At 72.6% G+C, this 15928-nt stretch overlaps 6 protein-coding genes and 1 non-coding gene across 7 annotated transcripts; 5 read left to right on the top strand and 2 right to left on the bottom strand.

The window, feature by feature from the left end:
• Positions 1-906: 906 nt before the first annotated feature.
• Positions 907-2275, top strand: V1510DRAFT_431220 (uncharacterized protein; the record flags this gene model as incomplete). The annotated part of the gene is made up of 2 exons (XM_066935424.1): positions 907-1114; positions 1146-2275. 2 exons carry the CDS (start codon positions 907-909, stop codon positions 2273-2275), a joined length of 1338 nt encoding a protein of 445 aa, XP_066787786.1.
• Positions 2276-4520: 2245 nt separating this feature from the next.
• On the top strand, positions 4521-5884 carry V1510DRAFT_419917 (histidine biosynthesis trifunctional protein). Its single transcript, XM_066934374.1, has one exon. It carries the CDS (start codon positions 4534-4536, stop codon positions 5848-5850), a length of 1317 nt encoding a protein of 438 aa, XP_066787785.1. The 5' UTR covers positions 4521-4533; the 3' UTR covers positions 5851-5884.
• Positions 5885-6040: 156 nt separating this feature from the next.
• Positions 6041-6112, top strand: V1510DRAFT_t192. The gene has a single exon. It is a non-coding gene; the product is annotated as a tRNA-Arg (tRNA).
• Positions 6113-6127: 15 nt separating this feature from the next.
• Positions 6128-10069, top strand: V1510DRAFT_431218 (P-loop containing nucleoside triphosphate hydrolase protein). The gene is made up of 2 exons (XM_066935423.1): positions 6128-6482; positions 6513-10069. The coding sequence occupies exons 1-2, from the start codon at positions 6231-6233 to the stop codon at positions 9996-9998; spliced, it is 3738 nt and encodes a 1245-aa protein (XP_066787784.1). The 5' UTR covers positions 6128-6230; the 3' UTR covers positions 9999-10069.
• A 717-nt stretch (positions 10070-10786) lies between these two features.
• Positions 10787-11988, top strand: V1510DRAFT_419910 (nucleotide-diphospho-sugar transferase). The gene has a single exon (XM_066934373.1). The coding sequence runs from the start codon at positions 10825-10827 to the stop codon at positions 11908-11910; it is 1086 nt and encodes a 361-aa protein (XP_066787783.1). The 5' UTR covers positions 10787-10824; the 3' UTR covers positions 11911-11988.
• A 683-nt stretch (positions 11989-12671) lies between these two features.
• Positions 12672-13767, bottom strand: V1510DRAFT_419908 (uncharacterized protein). Its single transcript, XM_066934372.1, has one exon. It carries the CDS (start codon positions 13742-13744, stop codon positions 12881-12883), a length of 864 nt encoding a protein of 287 aa, XP_066787782.1. The 5' UTR covers positions 13745-13767; the 3' UTR covers positions 12672-12880.
• A 1169-nt stretch (positions 13768-14936) lies between these two features.
• On the bottom strand, positions 14937-15923 carry V1510DRAFT_396914 (uncharacterized protein; the record flags this gene model as incomplete). Its single annotated transcript, XM_066931900.1, has 1 exon — positions 14937-15923. A coding segment is annotated over exon 1 (930 nt), but the record flags the coding sequence as incomplete, so codon positions are not given.
• Positions 15924-15928: the final 5 nt, after the last annotated feature.

Raw genomic sequence — 15928 nt, 5'->3', positions numbered from 1 at the left:
CGGCGGCCGGACACGCGGCCGGCCGAAGACCGTTCGTGGGACGCCATGGAGAGTGCCGGATCGCGGAGAAAGGAGGCCACGGGGGCCGGCCGTATATATGCGAGCGCCAGGGAGCGGCGGGCTCTGATAGATGATAATTATCGGGCTTGTGATAGACCGTAGCTCGGTAACTTCACCGGCGCGCCAACACGGCCGGCGGAGCTAGCAGCCAGCCGGCTAGATGCTGGCGCTAGTGCGGCGGTCCGGTCGCGCGGGCGCAGCCGCCGGCCGGACGGTTCGAGCAAGCGGCGCGGCGTGCGTCTGCGCGGCGGCGGCGGCGGCGGCGGCGGCGAGCGTGTCCAGCGGCGGCGGCGCCGGGCGGCCGTCCGCGGCGCGCCCGCAGCGGCCGCACGGATCGAGCTGTCCGATCGGAGCGATCGCAGCCGCCGCCGGTGTGCTAACGCGACGCTAGTGCCTGCTGTGGCTGGCCCGGCAGGGCGCCCGCGGCGGCATCGGCCCTAGCCGGCGCGCCCCGGCTGGCGTGCCCCCATGCGTCGCTGGCGCGGGCTAGATTGCGCGGCACCACGCGCCAAGGCCCGGCGGGTGCCGCGGCAGGCGGGCGGGGCCTCTGAGCCGCTTGCGGCGCTGGGCCTGGTGCCGGGCGGCCGGCGGCGGCTAGGCGCCGGTGGCCCTGCACGGCCGCCGAGACGCAGACGCGGGCGCGGCCAGCACACCGGGCGGGGCTGTGGCGGCGTGGCGGTGCGGCCGCGCGGCCGGTGACGCGATGACGTCGAGCGGCTGACGCCGCAGGGGGTGCGGCTCGCGCCGCAGGGGGTGCGGCGCGTGGCGCGCGTGGCGCGGGTGGCGCCGCGCCGCACGCCGTGCGGCGACCCCTACCCTTGGCGCGCGCGCGCGCTCCGCGCCGCCATGGCTCCGGACGAGCACGTCGTCGTCGTCGCGCACTGGTCCGACGGGCAGAGCTCGACGTGGCCGTCGGGCGAGATGCTGCGCGCGGGCACCCGCGCCGACGGCTCGGTCAACTACTTTGAGGAGCTTGCGGCGGACGCGCGCGCGGACGAGTTTCTGCGCGCGCTCGGCGAAGGCGTCGTGGCCGCGCAGGCGGTGGACGTGGGCGGTACGGCGCGGCGCGGCGGAGCTGACGGCAGGACGCGCGGCGACGCTGAGCGCGCTCCCGGGACAGTACCGGCTGTTTGAGCACGTGCGGCGGGCGCAGGACCGCCGCGAGCTGCGCGAGCTCTGCCTGTACGGCCACCCCTCCGGCCGGCGGTTCCAGTCCGCGGCCGAGTTCGTGCCGCACCTGGTGTGGCTGATGGCGGACCGCGCGCACGACAGCGCCAACTGCGCGTGCGCGCTGTGCGGGGTGCCGAACCTGCGCTACCACGGCGTGGCTGGCCGGTCGGCCGCGGGCGCGACCAGCGCGCCGGCGGCGCTGCCGGCGAGCGTGCGCACGCGCCTGGCGGCGCAGTTCTCGAGCCTGCGGGGCGGCGACGTGCGTGCGCTGGCGCGGCAGCTGGTCGCAGAGGAGGAGCGCGGCGTCGACCTGCGCGTGGGCGCGCCGTGGTTCCGCAAGGGCGAGCTCGTGTGGGCGCATGTGCCGGCGGCAGACGCCACGTGGACGCCGGCGGTGGTCACCGCCCGGCCGGAGGAGGACGCCGAGCTGGGCGCGGACGAGGGCGCCGGCCGGCCGGCCTACGCGGTCCACCTGCTCGACCGGCAGCGGCCGGCGGCGCTGGCCGAGCGCGAGCTGCGCCCGTGGCTGGCCGCGCCGCCCGCGCGCGCCGGCGCGGCCGGCGCGCAGGCGCGCGCGCTCGCCGGCACCTGGGGCGTCTTTGACCGCGTCCGCGACGCCGCCGAGACGCCCGACGGCCTGCAGTACAACGGCCTGTGGTTCGGCCCCGAGAAGATCTGGCGCGGCGACGCCGTGCGCATCAAGAGCGAGCCGGTTGCGCCCGGCGGGCCGCTGCGGGCCGAGGTGCTGCTCGTCGAGAGCATCTCGTGCCGCGGTGACGTCGTGACCCTCACCGGCGACATCTTTGCGCCGGGCGTGGCGCCGCTGCAGCCCCGCCTGGCGCCGGCGCGCTTGGCAACAGCCTCGCACAATTGGTGCCTGGTCAACCGGCCCGAGGAGGAGGTCTCGATCGATCTGGCCGAGGTCCACGGCCGCTGGTACGCGCCCGCGCTGATTGCGCTGGCCGACCTCGACAACCTGCCGCGGCCGACGACCAAGACGGCGTCGCGGCGGGCGGCCGTCGGCGAGCCGGCCGTGCCGCTGTAGCCGCTGCAGCGCGGCTGGCGCGGCCGGCGCGGCCGGGGGCCTGCTGCGCGGCCGGCGCGGCCGTCGCCGACGCACGTCACCCGTCACCCGCAGCCGCCGCATGACCCGCATGTAACCCGCATTGCGCTCAGCCACCGGGCAGCCACGCCCCACAGATAGCACAATACACTCACGCGCCTGCGGCCACACTGCGTTTACGAGCCGGCGCCTGGGCGGCGTCTGCGAGCCGGCGCTGGGCTGCGTCTCGCCACCCCACAGCCACCATCTGCCACCGGAACCGCATCCAGCCTCCGCCGGCACGCGGCACCTCCGCGAGGGCTCGGCAGCGCCGACGGCTGGCCGCCAACGGCCTGTGGCGGTCTGTACGCGCGCGGGCGGGTTCCTGAGCCGCACGATGTGCGGCGCATTACGTAATTCTGAGCCGCGCAGAGTGCGGCGCGCCCACGACTGCGCGAGGGCTGCGCCGACGTCGTGCCTAGCCCGCCCTGTGCGACGCCTCCATGCGCCTGTGACGGCCCCTAGTTGCTGCTAGTGGCCGCCAGGTGCCGGCGGGCCCCGGCGCCGCCCGTCCAGCTGCCCGTCGGCGGCAGCTTGAGCCGCACGCTGTGCGGCGCGGTTACACAAACACGCAGCCCAGCCACCCGCCCCCACGAAGCCGCCGCGGACGCGGTCACCGCCGGCGACCCGCGGCGACTCGGGCGCTCCTCGAGCTGCAACCGCGCCAGTGCTGCTCCGGAGCGCCCGCAGCCCCAGCCCGCAGCCCGCAGCCAGCCCGCAGCCCGCAGCCAGCCCGCAGCCCGCAACCAGCCCGCAGCCAGCCGCCCGCAGCCCCGGGCGACGCAGCCCCGAGCCGCACTGGCTGCGGCTGACCCGAGCCGCACGGCGTGCGGCTTTTACCCGGGCCCGCGGGCGTGGCCTGACCGTTGTCCGGCGTTGGGAGCTGACTCATAGCGTTTTGGTAGGGCATTGTCAAAACCTGGTGAACAAAATTTTCTCGCTCGACTATCGACAATTCCAACAATTCGTCAATTCAGAGCACGAGCAGCATGTCATTCCCTCTCCTGCCGTCGTACTCGCTCGCTGAGGCGGGCGAGCTGGAGCGGCTGGCGCTGGTCGGCCAAGCAGTGATCGCGGTGTCGACCAAGGCCGAGGTCGAGCAGGCCAAGGACATCGTCGCCAAGACGTTCGGGCTGACGGCGGTGAGCATCGCGGCCGGGCCCGAGCTCGGCGTGGACGAGCTGGTGGCGCTGCTGGACGCGGGCGCCGAGACGGTGTTCGTGGACGGCGCGCAGCTGGCGGCGCTGGCAGCGGCCGGCGTCGGAGCCAGCCGGCTGGTGGCCACCACGGACGCCGCGGCGGCGGTCGCCGGCGTGGTGGTGGCGGCCACGGCGGACGTGGCCGCTGCGGCCGCGGCCGCGGCCAAGACGGTCGTGCCGGGCGGCGGCGCGCGCAAGACGTTCGTGACGTTCGGCGGCGTGCCGACCGAGGCCGAGGTGCTGGCGGCGGTGGCCGCCGGCGGCGTGCCGGTGGTGCCGCAGGCCGCGCTGGCCACAGACGGCGCGGGCGTGTCTGTGGCCGCGGTCTTCCTGGCCGCGGCCAAGACGGACCGCGCGGACGGCCTGTTCTCGACGCTGGTCGTGGACACGGCCGGCGCCGCGCTCGGCCTGGTGTACTCGTCGGGCGAGTCGGTCGCAGCGGCGATCAAGACCGGCACGGGCGTGTACCAGTCGCGGCAGCGCGGGCTGTGGTTCAAGGGCGCGACGTCCGGAGCCGTGCAGAAGCTCGTGCGGCTCGAGCTCGACTGCGACGGCGACTGTCTCAAGTTCGTCGTCGCCCAGGCCGGCGCCGGGTTCTGCCACCTCGAGACCGCGTCGTGCTTCGGCCACGCGGCCGGCGTGGCCGCGCTCGAGAAGACGCTGCAGTCGCGGCTGGCGGACGCGCCCGCGGGCTCGTACACGCAGCGGCTGTTCAAGGACGACCAGCTGCTGGCGGCCAAGATCAAGGAGGAGGCCGACGAGCTGGTCGAGGCCTCGACCAAGGCCGACGTCGCGTGGGAGCTGGCCGACCTGGTCTACTTTGCCATGGCCAAGGCCGTCAAGACCGGCGTGTCGTGGGCGGACGTGGAGCGCAACCTGGACGCCAAGGCGAAGAAGATCTCGCGGCGCAAGGGCGACGCCAAGCCGCAGTACGTGGCGGCCGCGCCCGCGCCGGCCGCCGCGCCCGCGCCCGCGCCCGCGCCGGCCACCGGCCGCATCACGATGGCCCGCGTCGACGCGTCGACGCTGCCGGCCGCCAAGCTCGAGGAGCTCATCCGCCGGCCGGCCCAGAACAACGCCAACATCACCAGCCTGGTGACGCCGATCGTGGACGCGGTCAAGCAGCGCGGCGACGCCGCCCTGCTCGAGTTCACCGAGCGGTTCGAGAAGTGCAAGCTGGCGTCGCCGGTCCTGCGCGCGCCGTTCGCGGCCGAGCTCATGCAGCTCGACCAGGCCACGATCGACGCCATCGACCTCTCGTTCGACAACATCAAGAAGTTCCACGAGGGCCAGCTCGAGAGCAAGCCGCTCGTGGTCGAGACGACCGAGGGCGTGATCTGCTCGCGGTTCGCGCGCCCGATCACCAACGTCGGCCTCTACGTCCCCGGCGGCACGGCCGTGCTGCCGTCGACCGCGCTCATGCTCGGCGTGCCCGCGCTCGTCGCCGGCTGCAAGAACATCGTGCTGGCGTCGCCGCCCCGCGCCGACGGCACGCTCATCCCGGAGGTCGTCTACGTGGCCAACAAGGTCGGCGCCTCGGCCATCGTCCTCGCCGGCGGCGCCCAGGCCGTCGCGGCCATGGCCTACGGCACCGAGTCCGTGCCCAAGTGCGACAAGATCCTCGGCCCCGGCAACCAGTTTGTCACCGCGGCCAAGATGATGGTCCAGAACGACACCAACGCGCTCGTCTCCATCGACCTGCCCGCGGGCCCGTCCGAGGTCCTCGTCGTCGCCGACAAGACCGCCAACCCGGCCTTTGTGGCCTCGGACCTGCTCTCCCAGGCCGAGCACGGCGTCGACTCCCAGGTCATCCTCATCGCCGTCGACCTCTCCGAGGCCGAGCTCCAGGCGATCGAGGACGAGGTCCACGACCAGGCCATGGCCCTGCCGCGCGTCGACATCATCCGCGGCGCCATCGCCCACTCGCGCACCTTCTCGGTCAAGACCATCGAGGAGGCCCTCAGCCTGTCCAACAAGTACGCGCCCGAGCACCTCATCCTGCAGATCGACAACGCCGCCAAGTACGTCGACCTCGTCGACCACGCCGGCTCCGTCTTTGTCGGCGCCTGGTCCCCCGAGTCCTGCGGCGACTACTCCTCGGGCACCAACCACACCCTGCCGACGTACGGCTACGCCCGCGTCTACTCGGGCGTCAACACCGGCAGCTTCATGAAGCATATCACCAGCCAGGAGCTCACCCCCGAGGGTCTCCAGCGCATCGGCGGCGCGGTCATGCGCCTTGCCGCCGTCGAGGGCCTCGACGCCCACAGAATGGCCGTCAAGGTCCGCGTCGACCACCTCGAGAAGACCAAGGCCTAGTGTATATACTAACGAGCACATACATCTACCGTAACTCCTGCGTAGCTGCGCTGTGCTGCGTCCTGCCCGAAGGGCAGCTACCCTCGACGGAGTCGCCGCCGGAGGCTCGCATATAACCGCTAGCCGTATAGTCGCCCCATGCACCGGGGCGCACGGTATAAGCAAAGTGCAACATGCACTACTAAAGCTGTTCCTCATGGCCCAATGGCAAGGCGTCCGCCTACGAAGCGGGAGATTCTAGGTTCGATCCCTAGTGGGGAAGATAATGGCGTTAGAACCGCCAAGCACGCTTCTTTTTTTTAGCCGACGAGTCATGCTAGCCGGGTAAGCTTGGCGTGTCCGTGCGCGTCATAACGCAAGTGGCCACGCATGTATCAAACATGGCCAATTCACCAGCGGACGGCATCGCACTCGAGCCACAGACGGCTGGCGGGCCAGGCAAGGCGGCCGGCATCGTCGGCGCGCCGCTGACCGCGGCCGAGATGGACGTCGTGCTCGCACAGGTGGAGATTCCGCCGGTCCGGCCGGATCTGCTGGCGTTCTTCCGATACGCGACCAGCGGCGACAAGGCCTGGTACGCGTTCGGCATCTACTGCGCCGTCATCGAGGGCTCGGTCAAGTCGGTCATGCCGGTAAGTGCTTGGCGTGCACGCTGACAGCAGCTCGTGACCGGCCGGTACGCCCAGGACCTGGTGGACTACGTTTCTGGCCAGAGCCAGCGGAGCGCAGACGAGATCGGCGCCGGGCTCAACCGGGTCATCCTGTTCTGCGTCGTGTTTGCGCTGATCGTGTTTGTGCACTCGTACGCGCTGATGCAGATCCTGATGAACCGGGCCGCGCGGATCAACGACCGGCTGCGGGTGGCCCACCTGGCCGCGCTGCTTGGGCAGAACATGGCGTACTTTGACGCGTGCGGCTCGGCGGCGACCGGCGGGCTCGCGGACAGCGCGGCCGTGCAAGACGGGTACGGCGAGAAGCTCGGGCACGTGTTTTCGCAGGTCGGCACGCTGGTGACGTCGCTGGCCGTCGGCCTGAGCGTGGGCCGGCCGCTCGTGCCGTACCTGGTGGCGGTCGCAGTCACGGTCTACGCGCTCTTCGCGACGTACTCGCTGGCGATGATGCGGCAGCTGGCGCGGGCGGGCGAGCAGGCCGGCCGCGCAGCGGCGCTGGCCGGCGAGGCGTACGCCGGCGTCCGCACGGTCAAGGCGTACGGCGCGGGCGGGATCGTCGGGCGACGGTACAGCGCGCTGGTCGCGGGCGGCCACGCCCACGGGCTGCGCGCGAACGTGTTTGTGGGCGCGATTGCCGGGCTGGCCATCGCGAGCGTGCTGGCCACGACCGCGCTCGTGTTCACGCGCGGCGGGCGCATGGTGGCGGCGGGCGAGCTCAGCGTGTTTGCGGTCGTCGCGACCATGCACTCGGTCCTGCAGGGCCTGTTCTCGGTCGTGCACGTGGCGCCGCACCTGCGCGGCATTCTGACGGCGCGGGCGGCCGTGGCGCGCATGCTGGCCGTGATCGACCGCGTGCCGGCGCCGGCGGACGGCACGCGGCGGCCGGCCAAGGTCCACGGCGCGCTCGAGCTGCGGGCCGTGCGGTTCGCGTACCCGACGCGGCCCGACCGGCTCGTGCTGGACGGGTTTGACCTGCGCGTGCCGGCGGGCGCGACCGTGGCGCTGGTGGGCGCGTCTGGCTGCGGCAAGAGCACGGTCGTGGCCCTGCTCGAGCGGTTCTACGCGCCGGCGAGCGGCGCGGTCCTGCTGGACGGCGTCGACGTGGCCGAGCTGGACGCGCAGTGGCTGCGGCGGCAGCTGGCCCTGGTGGCCCAGGAGCCGGTGCTGTTCGAGGGCTCGGTCTTGGAGAACGTCTGCGCCGGCCTGGCCGGCTCGCCGCACGAGTTTGCGTCCGACGCCGACCAGCGCGAGCTCGTGCGCACGGCCCTGGCGGCCGCCAACGCGGCCGACTTCGTGGCCGGCCTGCCGGGCGGCCTGGACGCGTCCGTCGGCCACGGCGGCTGCCAGCTGTCGGGCGGCCAGCGGCAGCGCATCGCCATCGCGCGCGCGCTCGTCGCAGACCCGCGCGTGCTCATCCTGGACGAGGCCACGGCCGCGCTCGACGCCGAGAGCGAGCACGCCGTGCAGACCGCGCTCGACCGCGCGGCCGCCGGCCGGACGACGCTGGTCGTCGCCCACCGGCCGTCGGCGTTCCGCGGCGCCGACCTGGTCGCCGTGGTCGACGGCGGCGCCGTGGTCGAGTACGGCCGGCCGGCGGAGCTGCTCGCCCGCGGCGGCCGCTACGCGGCGCTGATGGCCAGCGTCGGCGGCGGCGGCGGCTCGGCCACCAAGCGGGTCCGCCCGGCGGCCACCGCCACGCCGGCGCCGGCCGAAGCGGCCCAGATCGAGATCCTGCCGTCGGGCACGCGGCGGCTGGCGTTCTTCGGCCGGCTGGCCGCGCCCGAGCGCGGCATCTTCGGCGTCTTTGGCGTCCTCGTCGTGCTCGTCTCGCTCGGCCAGCCGCTCATGATGGCGCTCTACTCGATGTGCGTGGACGCGTTCAGCCTGGCGCCCGACTGGCCGCGCGTCCTGGGCCGGCTGGACGTCGTGTGCGCGCTGGCCGCGGCCGTGGCCGCCGTCGAGTTCGTCATGCCGGCCGTCTGCAAGGGCGTGCTCTCGTGGGGCGCGTTCCGGCTCGCCCGGCGGCTGCAGCTCGACGTGTTTGAGCACACCCTCGGCCAGGACGTGGCGTTCTTCGACCGGGCGGGCAACGCGCCGGGCGCGCTGGTGGCCGCGCTCGGCAGCCACGGCGACGCCGTGGCGGCCGCCGTCGGCGCCGTGGGCGACCACATCGTCGCCAACATCCTGCAGATGCTGCTCTGCTTCACGATCGCCATCGCGGCCGCGCCGACGATGGCCGCGGCCACGCTGGCCGCCACTCCGCTCATGTTCACGGCCGGGTTTCTGCGGTTCTACGTGCTGGCGCGGTACGTGGCGGCCGGCCGCAAGGTCACGAGCGAGACGGCGGCTGTGGCGGTCGAGGCCGTCGGCGCCGTCCGCACGGTGGCCGCGCTCGGCCGGCAGTCCGCCACGGTGCGCCGGTTCGGCGGCGTCCTGGCGGCCGCCGTCGGCCACCGCAAGCAGACCATCGACCGGGCGTCGGTGCTGTTCAGCACCAAGCAGATCGCGGCCTACCTCGTCCTGGCGGTGTCGTACCGGTTCGGCGCCCGGCTGGTGCTGGCCGGCCACCTGTCGGTCTACCGGTTCCTGGTGTGCTCCAACGCGGCCATCGGCGGCGCCCAGATCGGCGCCCAGGTGTTTACGTTTGCGATCGACGCCGCGCGCGCGTACGACGCGCTCGGCGCGGCCATGGTCGCGCTCGCCCGGCGGCCGGCCGTCGTCGGCCCGCAGGTGTCGCGCGCGGCGACCGTCACCGGCCGCGTCGAGCTGTGCGACGTGGAGTTTGCGTACGGCGCGCAGCCGGTGCTGCGCGGCGTCAGCCTGCACGCCGAGCCCGGCGAGTTCGTGGCACTGGTGGGCGCGTCCGGCTCCGGCAAGACCACGGCGCTGGCGCTGATCGAGCGGTTCTACGACGTCGCTGCCGGCGCGGTCCTCGTCGACGGTCTGGACGTGCGCGCGCACTCGCTGGCCGCGCTGCGGCGCCATCTGGCGCTTGTCCAGCAGGAAACGAGTCTCTTTGAGGGCTCCATCCGCGAGAACATCGCGCTGGGCGCCGCGTCGCGCCAGATCGACACTGCGCTGCTCCACCACGTCTGCAAGCAGGCCAACATCCACGACTACATCATGTCGCTGCCGGACGGCTACGACACCGACTGCGGCCCGCGCGGCACGCTGCTCTCGGGCGGCCAGCGCCAGCGCATTGCCCTTGCCCGGGCCCTCGTCCGCGACCCGCGCGTGCTGCTGCTCGACGAGGCGACCTCTGCGCTGGACCGCGCGTCCGAGGAGGCCGTGCAGCGCGCGCTTGATCTGGCGGCTGCCGGCCGCACGACCATTGCGGTTGCGCACCGCCTGGCCACCGTCGAGCGGGCAGACCGCATCTACGTCTTTGACGCCGGCCAGGTTGTGGAGTCCGGCACGCACGCGGAGCTGCTTGCCGCGGGCGGCCGCTACCGCGATCTGTACGCGCTGCAGCGCTGACGAGAGGGCCGCATGCTGGGAGTCATGGCGGCGCCGGCCGGGGCATGTAGCCGCATATAGCCGCATATAGCCGCACATAGCCGCATACAGCCGCATACAGCCGCACATGGCCTCATATAGCCGCCGGCGCTTGCGGGCGCCATGTAGTCGCGTCGCGCGCGAGCCCCGGCGGCGCTCGTCGGCGCCACGGGCAGACTCGCCGCGCAACCAGCCCAGGCCAGCACCCGACGGTTCGCCGGAGGCACCCGTGCCGCCACCCGGCCACGCCCGCGCATATAGCCGCAACGCGAGTGACGACGCGACGCGAGACACGTGCGGCGCGCTACTGCAGGTCCTGTTACCCGCATGTGGCGGAGTTCGCGACGTCATGCGCGAACGGGGGCGGCTCACGTGACGTCTATTTATAACTCGGCGCGACTGGCCAAACATAAAAGCCGCGCAGGGAGACACCACAGCAACAATGACGACGGACATCAAGCAGACGTACGAGGCGGCCGGGCAGGGCCATGTGCTCACGTATGTGGACGAGCTCGCAGCCGAGGAGCGCGCGGCGCTGCTGGCGCAGCTGGAGCAGGAGCTGATGGATCCGGCCGAGGTCAACCAGATCTTCGCGACGGTCATGGCGCCGGAGGCCGAGGGCGAGGGCGCGATCGAGCCCATTCCCGAGTCGTCGTCGGCGTCGACGATCGACGAGTCGGCCGAGAACCAGGCGCGGGTGGCGCGGTGGCGCCAGACGGGCATGGAGCTGATTGCGGCCGGCACGACGGCGGTGCTCCTGCTGGCGGGCGGCCAGGGCACGCGGCTGGGGTCGTCGAGCCCGAAGGGCATGTTCGACATCGGGCTGCCGTCGCACAAGTCGCTGTTCCAGCTGCAGGCGGAGCGGATCGTCAAGCTGCAGCAGCTGGCGGGCGCCGTGATCCCGTGGTACGTGATGACGTCGGGGCCCACGCGCGCGCCCACCGAGGCGTTCTTCCGGCAGCACGGCTTCTTCGGCCTGGACGCGGCCAACGTCGTGTTCTTCGAGCAGGGCGTGCTGCCGTGCCTGTCGAACGAGGGCAAGCTGCTGATGGACACCAAGTCGCACGTGGCGGTCGCGCCCGACGGCAACGGCGGCGTGTACCTGGCGCTGCACAAGGCGGGCGTGCTGGCCGACATGGAGCGCCGCGGCGTCAAGCACGTGCACGCGTACTGCGTCGACAACGCGCTCGTCAAGATCGCCGACCCGGTCTTCTTCGGCTTCGCGGTCGAGTCCGGCCTGGCCGTGGCGACCAAGAGCGTGCGCAAGCTCGCCCCGGACGAGAACGTCGGGCTGATCGTGTCCAAGGGCGGCCGGCCGGCCGTGGTCGAGTACTCGGAGATCTCGGCCGAGATGGCTGCGCGCCGCGACGACGACGGCAAGCTCAAGTTCCGCACGGCCAACATCGTCAACCACTACTACACGGTCGAGTTCCTCCAGTCGCTGGGCACCGCGGTCAAGCTGCCGTACCACGTCGCGCGCAAGGCCATCCCGTGCCTGCCGGACGTGCCGGCCTCGCAGCCCGTCGTCAAGGGCAAGAACGGCATCAAGCTCGAGCAGTTTATCTTCGACTGCTTCCCGCTGCTCGACTTTGGCGCCTTTGGCAACCTCGAGGTCGCGCGCGAGGACGAGTTCTCGCCGCTCAAGAACAAGGCGCCGGACGCCACCGCCAGCCCGGACGCGCTCGCCACCTACGGCGCGGGCTGGACGCGCAACGACGACGCTGTCTCGTCGCGGTACGACCTGCTGCGGCAGGGCGGCCGCTGGGCGACGGCGGCGGGCGCCGCGCTCGCCGACGGCCTGGTCGGCGTTGAGATCTCGCCGCTGGTGAGCTACGCCGGCGAGGGCCTGGCGCTGGAGGGCCAGACCTTTGACTGTGTCCGGCTGCTGGCTTGAGCCGCACGCCGTGCGGCTCGCCGCGCCGTCTGTACATACAGCCCGACAACGTTTGCACTGCGAGAGCCTGCGGCTAAACTTGCAGCCGCACGAGCCTCCGGCGGCGACTCCGTCGAGGGTAGCTGCCCTTCGGGCAGGACGTAGCAGAGCACGACCGCCGCACGGCTGCCCGTAGGGCAGCCACCGTCGACGGAGTCGCGGCCGGGGGCTCGCGCGGCTATACCTTCAGCCGCGTACCATAGCCGCACACACGGCGCGTCCTCGACCAAGTCCACGCGTGGCGCCCCCCGGCTCCTGCCCGCAGGGCAGCCCGCAGGGCAGCCACCCTCGACGGAGTCGCCGCCGGAGGCTCGCGCGGCTATACCTTCCGCCGCGTACTATAGGCGCACACACGGCGCGTCCTCGACCAAGTCCACGTGTGGCGCCCCCCAGCTCCTGCCCGCAGGGCAGCCACCCTCGACGGAGTCGCCGCCGGAGGCTCGTGCGGCTGCAAGTTTAGCCGCAGGCTGTCGCAGTGCAAACGTTGTCGAGCTGTATGCACAGACGGCGCGGCGAGCCGCACGCCGTGCGGCTCAAGCCAGCAGCCGGACTCGCCGTGGAGGACCGCGCGGCTATATATACACCCGCAAGTATGCCCGCCGCCGCGGCCGTGCGGCCTTACGTCCAGCCGCCGCCAGCCACCCTCGGCGGCCCTTCCCCGGCATATAGCCGCAGGTCGCCGCCGCCAGCGGCGTCTACCGCCGCACAGGCGGTGTCACAAGTAGGCAAAAGGGCAGCATGTATTCAATCGCAACATTGCTCGCGGCGTCGAGGCGCCGCCACACATTCCAAAATAACAGGCCGCATCGTCGGTCGTCGTCGCGGATGCATGCTATAGAAAAAAGCCGAAATGTAGTAGTAAACCCAACACCAAACACCTGATTCAGTATTATACAAAAATACATGTCTATGGCAACGGCACGGGCGCAGCCTAGACGTCGCCGGCAGCCTCCACGCTCTCGCCCCAGCCAAACGTGGACGTGGGGTCGAAGCCGAGGCCACCCGCCGAGTTCGCGTCGTCGTTCAGGAACGTGTTGATGTCAAAGTCGAGGTCGTCCTCCATGCCGCCCGCATCGGCCGCGCTGTTGAAGTCCGAGAGGAAGGGCGCGTCCGTGTCGAGGAAGGACGACGGCGGCGCGGAGGAGGACTCGGCCGACATGTGGACGTTGCTGATCGGCGCCGGCGCCGGCACGGGCACGGAGAGCGAGCCGGACGAGGCCGTCATGGCCGGGGTCTTGCCGGCCTTGGCGCCGTCCTGGCTGCCGCCCATGCCCTGGTTGAACGAGGTGGCCTTCATGAGCATGTTGGGCACGTGGCTGCCGCCGTTGCTGCCGCCGACGTTGGCCGAGAAGCTGTTGGGGTGCTGCGGCGTGATGGGCGTCGTCGGCGTGGGCGGCTCGGACGTGGCCGAGGGCGTGACCGCGCCGCCGTTGCCGGGCCCCTTCTTGGCGCGCTTCTTGGCCTCGCGCGGCTCCTTCTTGGCCTTGGGGATGGCCTTGTTGGCCGGCGTCGGCGTGGGCGGCGCCAGCGCCGACAGCAGCGGCGACGACGACTGTGTGCGGATCGCGCCACTGGGCGCCTGCGGCGGCGCCATCTGGTACTGCTGCGCGCCCTGGCCCTGGCCGGCCTGCATGCCCTGCATGCCCTGCGGCACCTGCTGGCCGGCGGGCTGGCCGGGACCGGGCACGCCGGCCTTGGCCGGCTGCCGCAGGCCGCCGGCGAGCTGCGCGTGCGTCTGGCCGGGCGTCGCGCCCGGCGTGGGCACCGCGCTCTGTGCGCCCTGCGGCACCGGCATCGGCTGCCCGCCCGGCGTCTGCGTGCCCGGCCGCGGCCCGTTGCCCTGCAGCTGGCCGTCCTGGCCGGCCTGCGGGCCGCCCGGGCCCATCGGCCGGCCGGGCACCTGGCCCTGCGGCCACACCACGCCCGGCCGGCCGGCGGCCATGCCCTGCCGCGCCTGCTCCGCCGTCATCTGCTGCATGTGCGGGCCGCTGAACGCGCCCTGCACGCCCGTCCGCAGCATCATGTTGTTCATGTTGCCGCCGGCCTGCGCGGCCGCCTGCGCGGCCGCCACCTGCTGCATCTGGCTCGGATCACCGGCGAGCGGTGACCCTGGCGGGATCACCTGGTTGGCGAGCTTGGGCGTGCCGCGCTTCATGTCCATCATGTTGGGCTGCGGCGACGCGCCGGCGCGGGGACCCTGCGGCGACATCGACTGGAAGTTGCCGCCGCCGTCGGCCGGCTGCTTGATCGCAGCCTCCTGCTCCTGCCGGGCCACCATCAGCCGCCGCTTGTTCTGCTGCTCGAGCAGCATCAGCTGCATCTGGTAGTCCTGCAGCGGGTTGGTGTTGCCGCCGATGCCGCCGACGGCGTGGCCGCCGGGCGTGACCCGCAGCTGGCCGCCGTTGACGGCGGCCGCGTTGACGCCGGGGCCGTAGACTTCCGAGCCGTAGATGCTCGGGTGCGTCTGGTCGACTCCGGGTGTCTGCTGGCCGACCATGGGCGCGCCACCCGGGATCTGGCCGCCCTGGACGCCCTGCAGGCCGCCCTGGCCCTTGCTCATGCTCAGCAGCGCGCGGTGGTTGTTCATCAGGCTGGTGCTGTACTGTTGCAGCTGCTGGTTCTGCAGCGGCGACGGCGGCACCTGGCCCTGCTGCTTGAGCTGCATCAGCTGCGCGGCCGAGAAGCCGCCCTGGTTGAGGTTGGGGTTCATGCCCGAGTTGAGAAGCATGTGCTGGGCGGTCTGGGCGGAGGCCATCTGCTGGCCGGGCGGACCCTGAGCGCCGGGCGTCTGCTGGGCCTGCGCCTGGGCTTGGGCCTGGGCTTGAGCCTGCGCCTGAGCCTGCGCCTGAGCCTGGGCTTGGGCCTGCGCCTGCGCCTGGGCTTGGGCCTGCGCCTGCGCCTGCGCCTGCACCTGGACCGCGTGGGCCTGTGCCTGCGCCTGGGCCTGCGCCGCCTGGGCCTGGGCTTGCGCCTGGGCCTGCGCCTGAGCCTGCGCCTGAGCCGCCTGCGCCTGAGTGAACTGCGTGCCGCCCGGCGTCCGCGCCGCCTGGATCTGCGCGTAGCCGCCGTCCGGCGACAGCCGCGGGCGTTTCGACGGCGACCCGCCCTGGGACGGCGGCGGCGAGTGCGCGCTCGGCCGCGGCTGCAGGCTGTTGGGGTCCTGCGCGGCGGCCTGCTGGCTCTGCTGCAGGTGCTGCTGCTGGGCGTACATCTGCTGCTGCTGCTTGAAGTGCATCTGCTGGGCGGTCGTCAGGCTGCGGCGGTTGAGCGCGGCCTGCCGAGCCAGCTGCTGGCGCTGCTTCTCGAGGTCGCTCTGCACGCCGTCGGGCATGTGGCCGTTCTGGAGACGCGCGTTGAGCAGCGCCGCCGTCGCCGCGTTCTGCGGGTACACGACCGGCGACAGCATCTGGCCCTGCTGGCCGACGAGGCCGCCGTGCTGCTGCAGCTGGGACGCGCGCGCCGCCTGCTCCTGGCGCAGCCGCTGCTGGGCCTGCATGAACTGCTGGGCCGGCGCCGAGGCCGGCTTGTTGGAGCGCGCAAAGAGCAGGTCCCAGAATATCAGCCACCACTCAAACAGGAAGCCCTCCGGGGCGTCGATGATGCCGACCGAGCGCGAGAGCGTGTTCTCGTCGTCGGGGCCGTCCTTGGCGGCCTCGCCCTGCCTCCGCCGGGCCTCGTTCTTGAACGCGTCCGCGGCGGAGCCGTCCGGGCCCTTGGAGATGGGGTGCACCTTGACGTCGGTCTCCTGCGAGAAGGCCTTGGCCGACTCGTGCAGGTTGTGCTTGAGCAGGTAGTCGTAGATGTAGGCGTTCAGGAACTCCTGCTCGGACCGGTGCAGCGCCGACGGCGTGCCCGGCGCGGCCGCCGCCGGCGCGCCGTTGGCCATGCCCGACGCCATCGCGCCCATGGCCGCGGCCATGTTGACGCCGCCCAGCGCGTTGGCGTTCACGACCGGGCTGTGCGCCGCCGATGCCATGCC

The sequence above is a fragment of the Dipodascopsis tothii genome, assembly GCF_038497935.1.
Source record: "Dipodascopsis tothii strain CBS 759.85 unplaced genomic scaffold V1510scaffold_24, whole genome shotgun sequence".
NCBI lineage: Eukaryota > Fungi > Ascomycota > Lipomycetes > Lipomycetales > Lipomycetaceae > Neoaidaea > Neoaidaea tothii.
The sequence above is the reverse complement of the archived record's forward strand: the minus strand, read 5'-3'. Positions and strand labels throughout refer to the sequence as shown.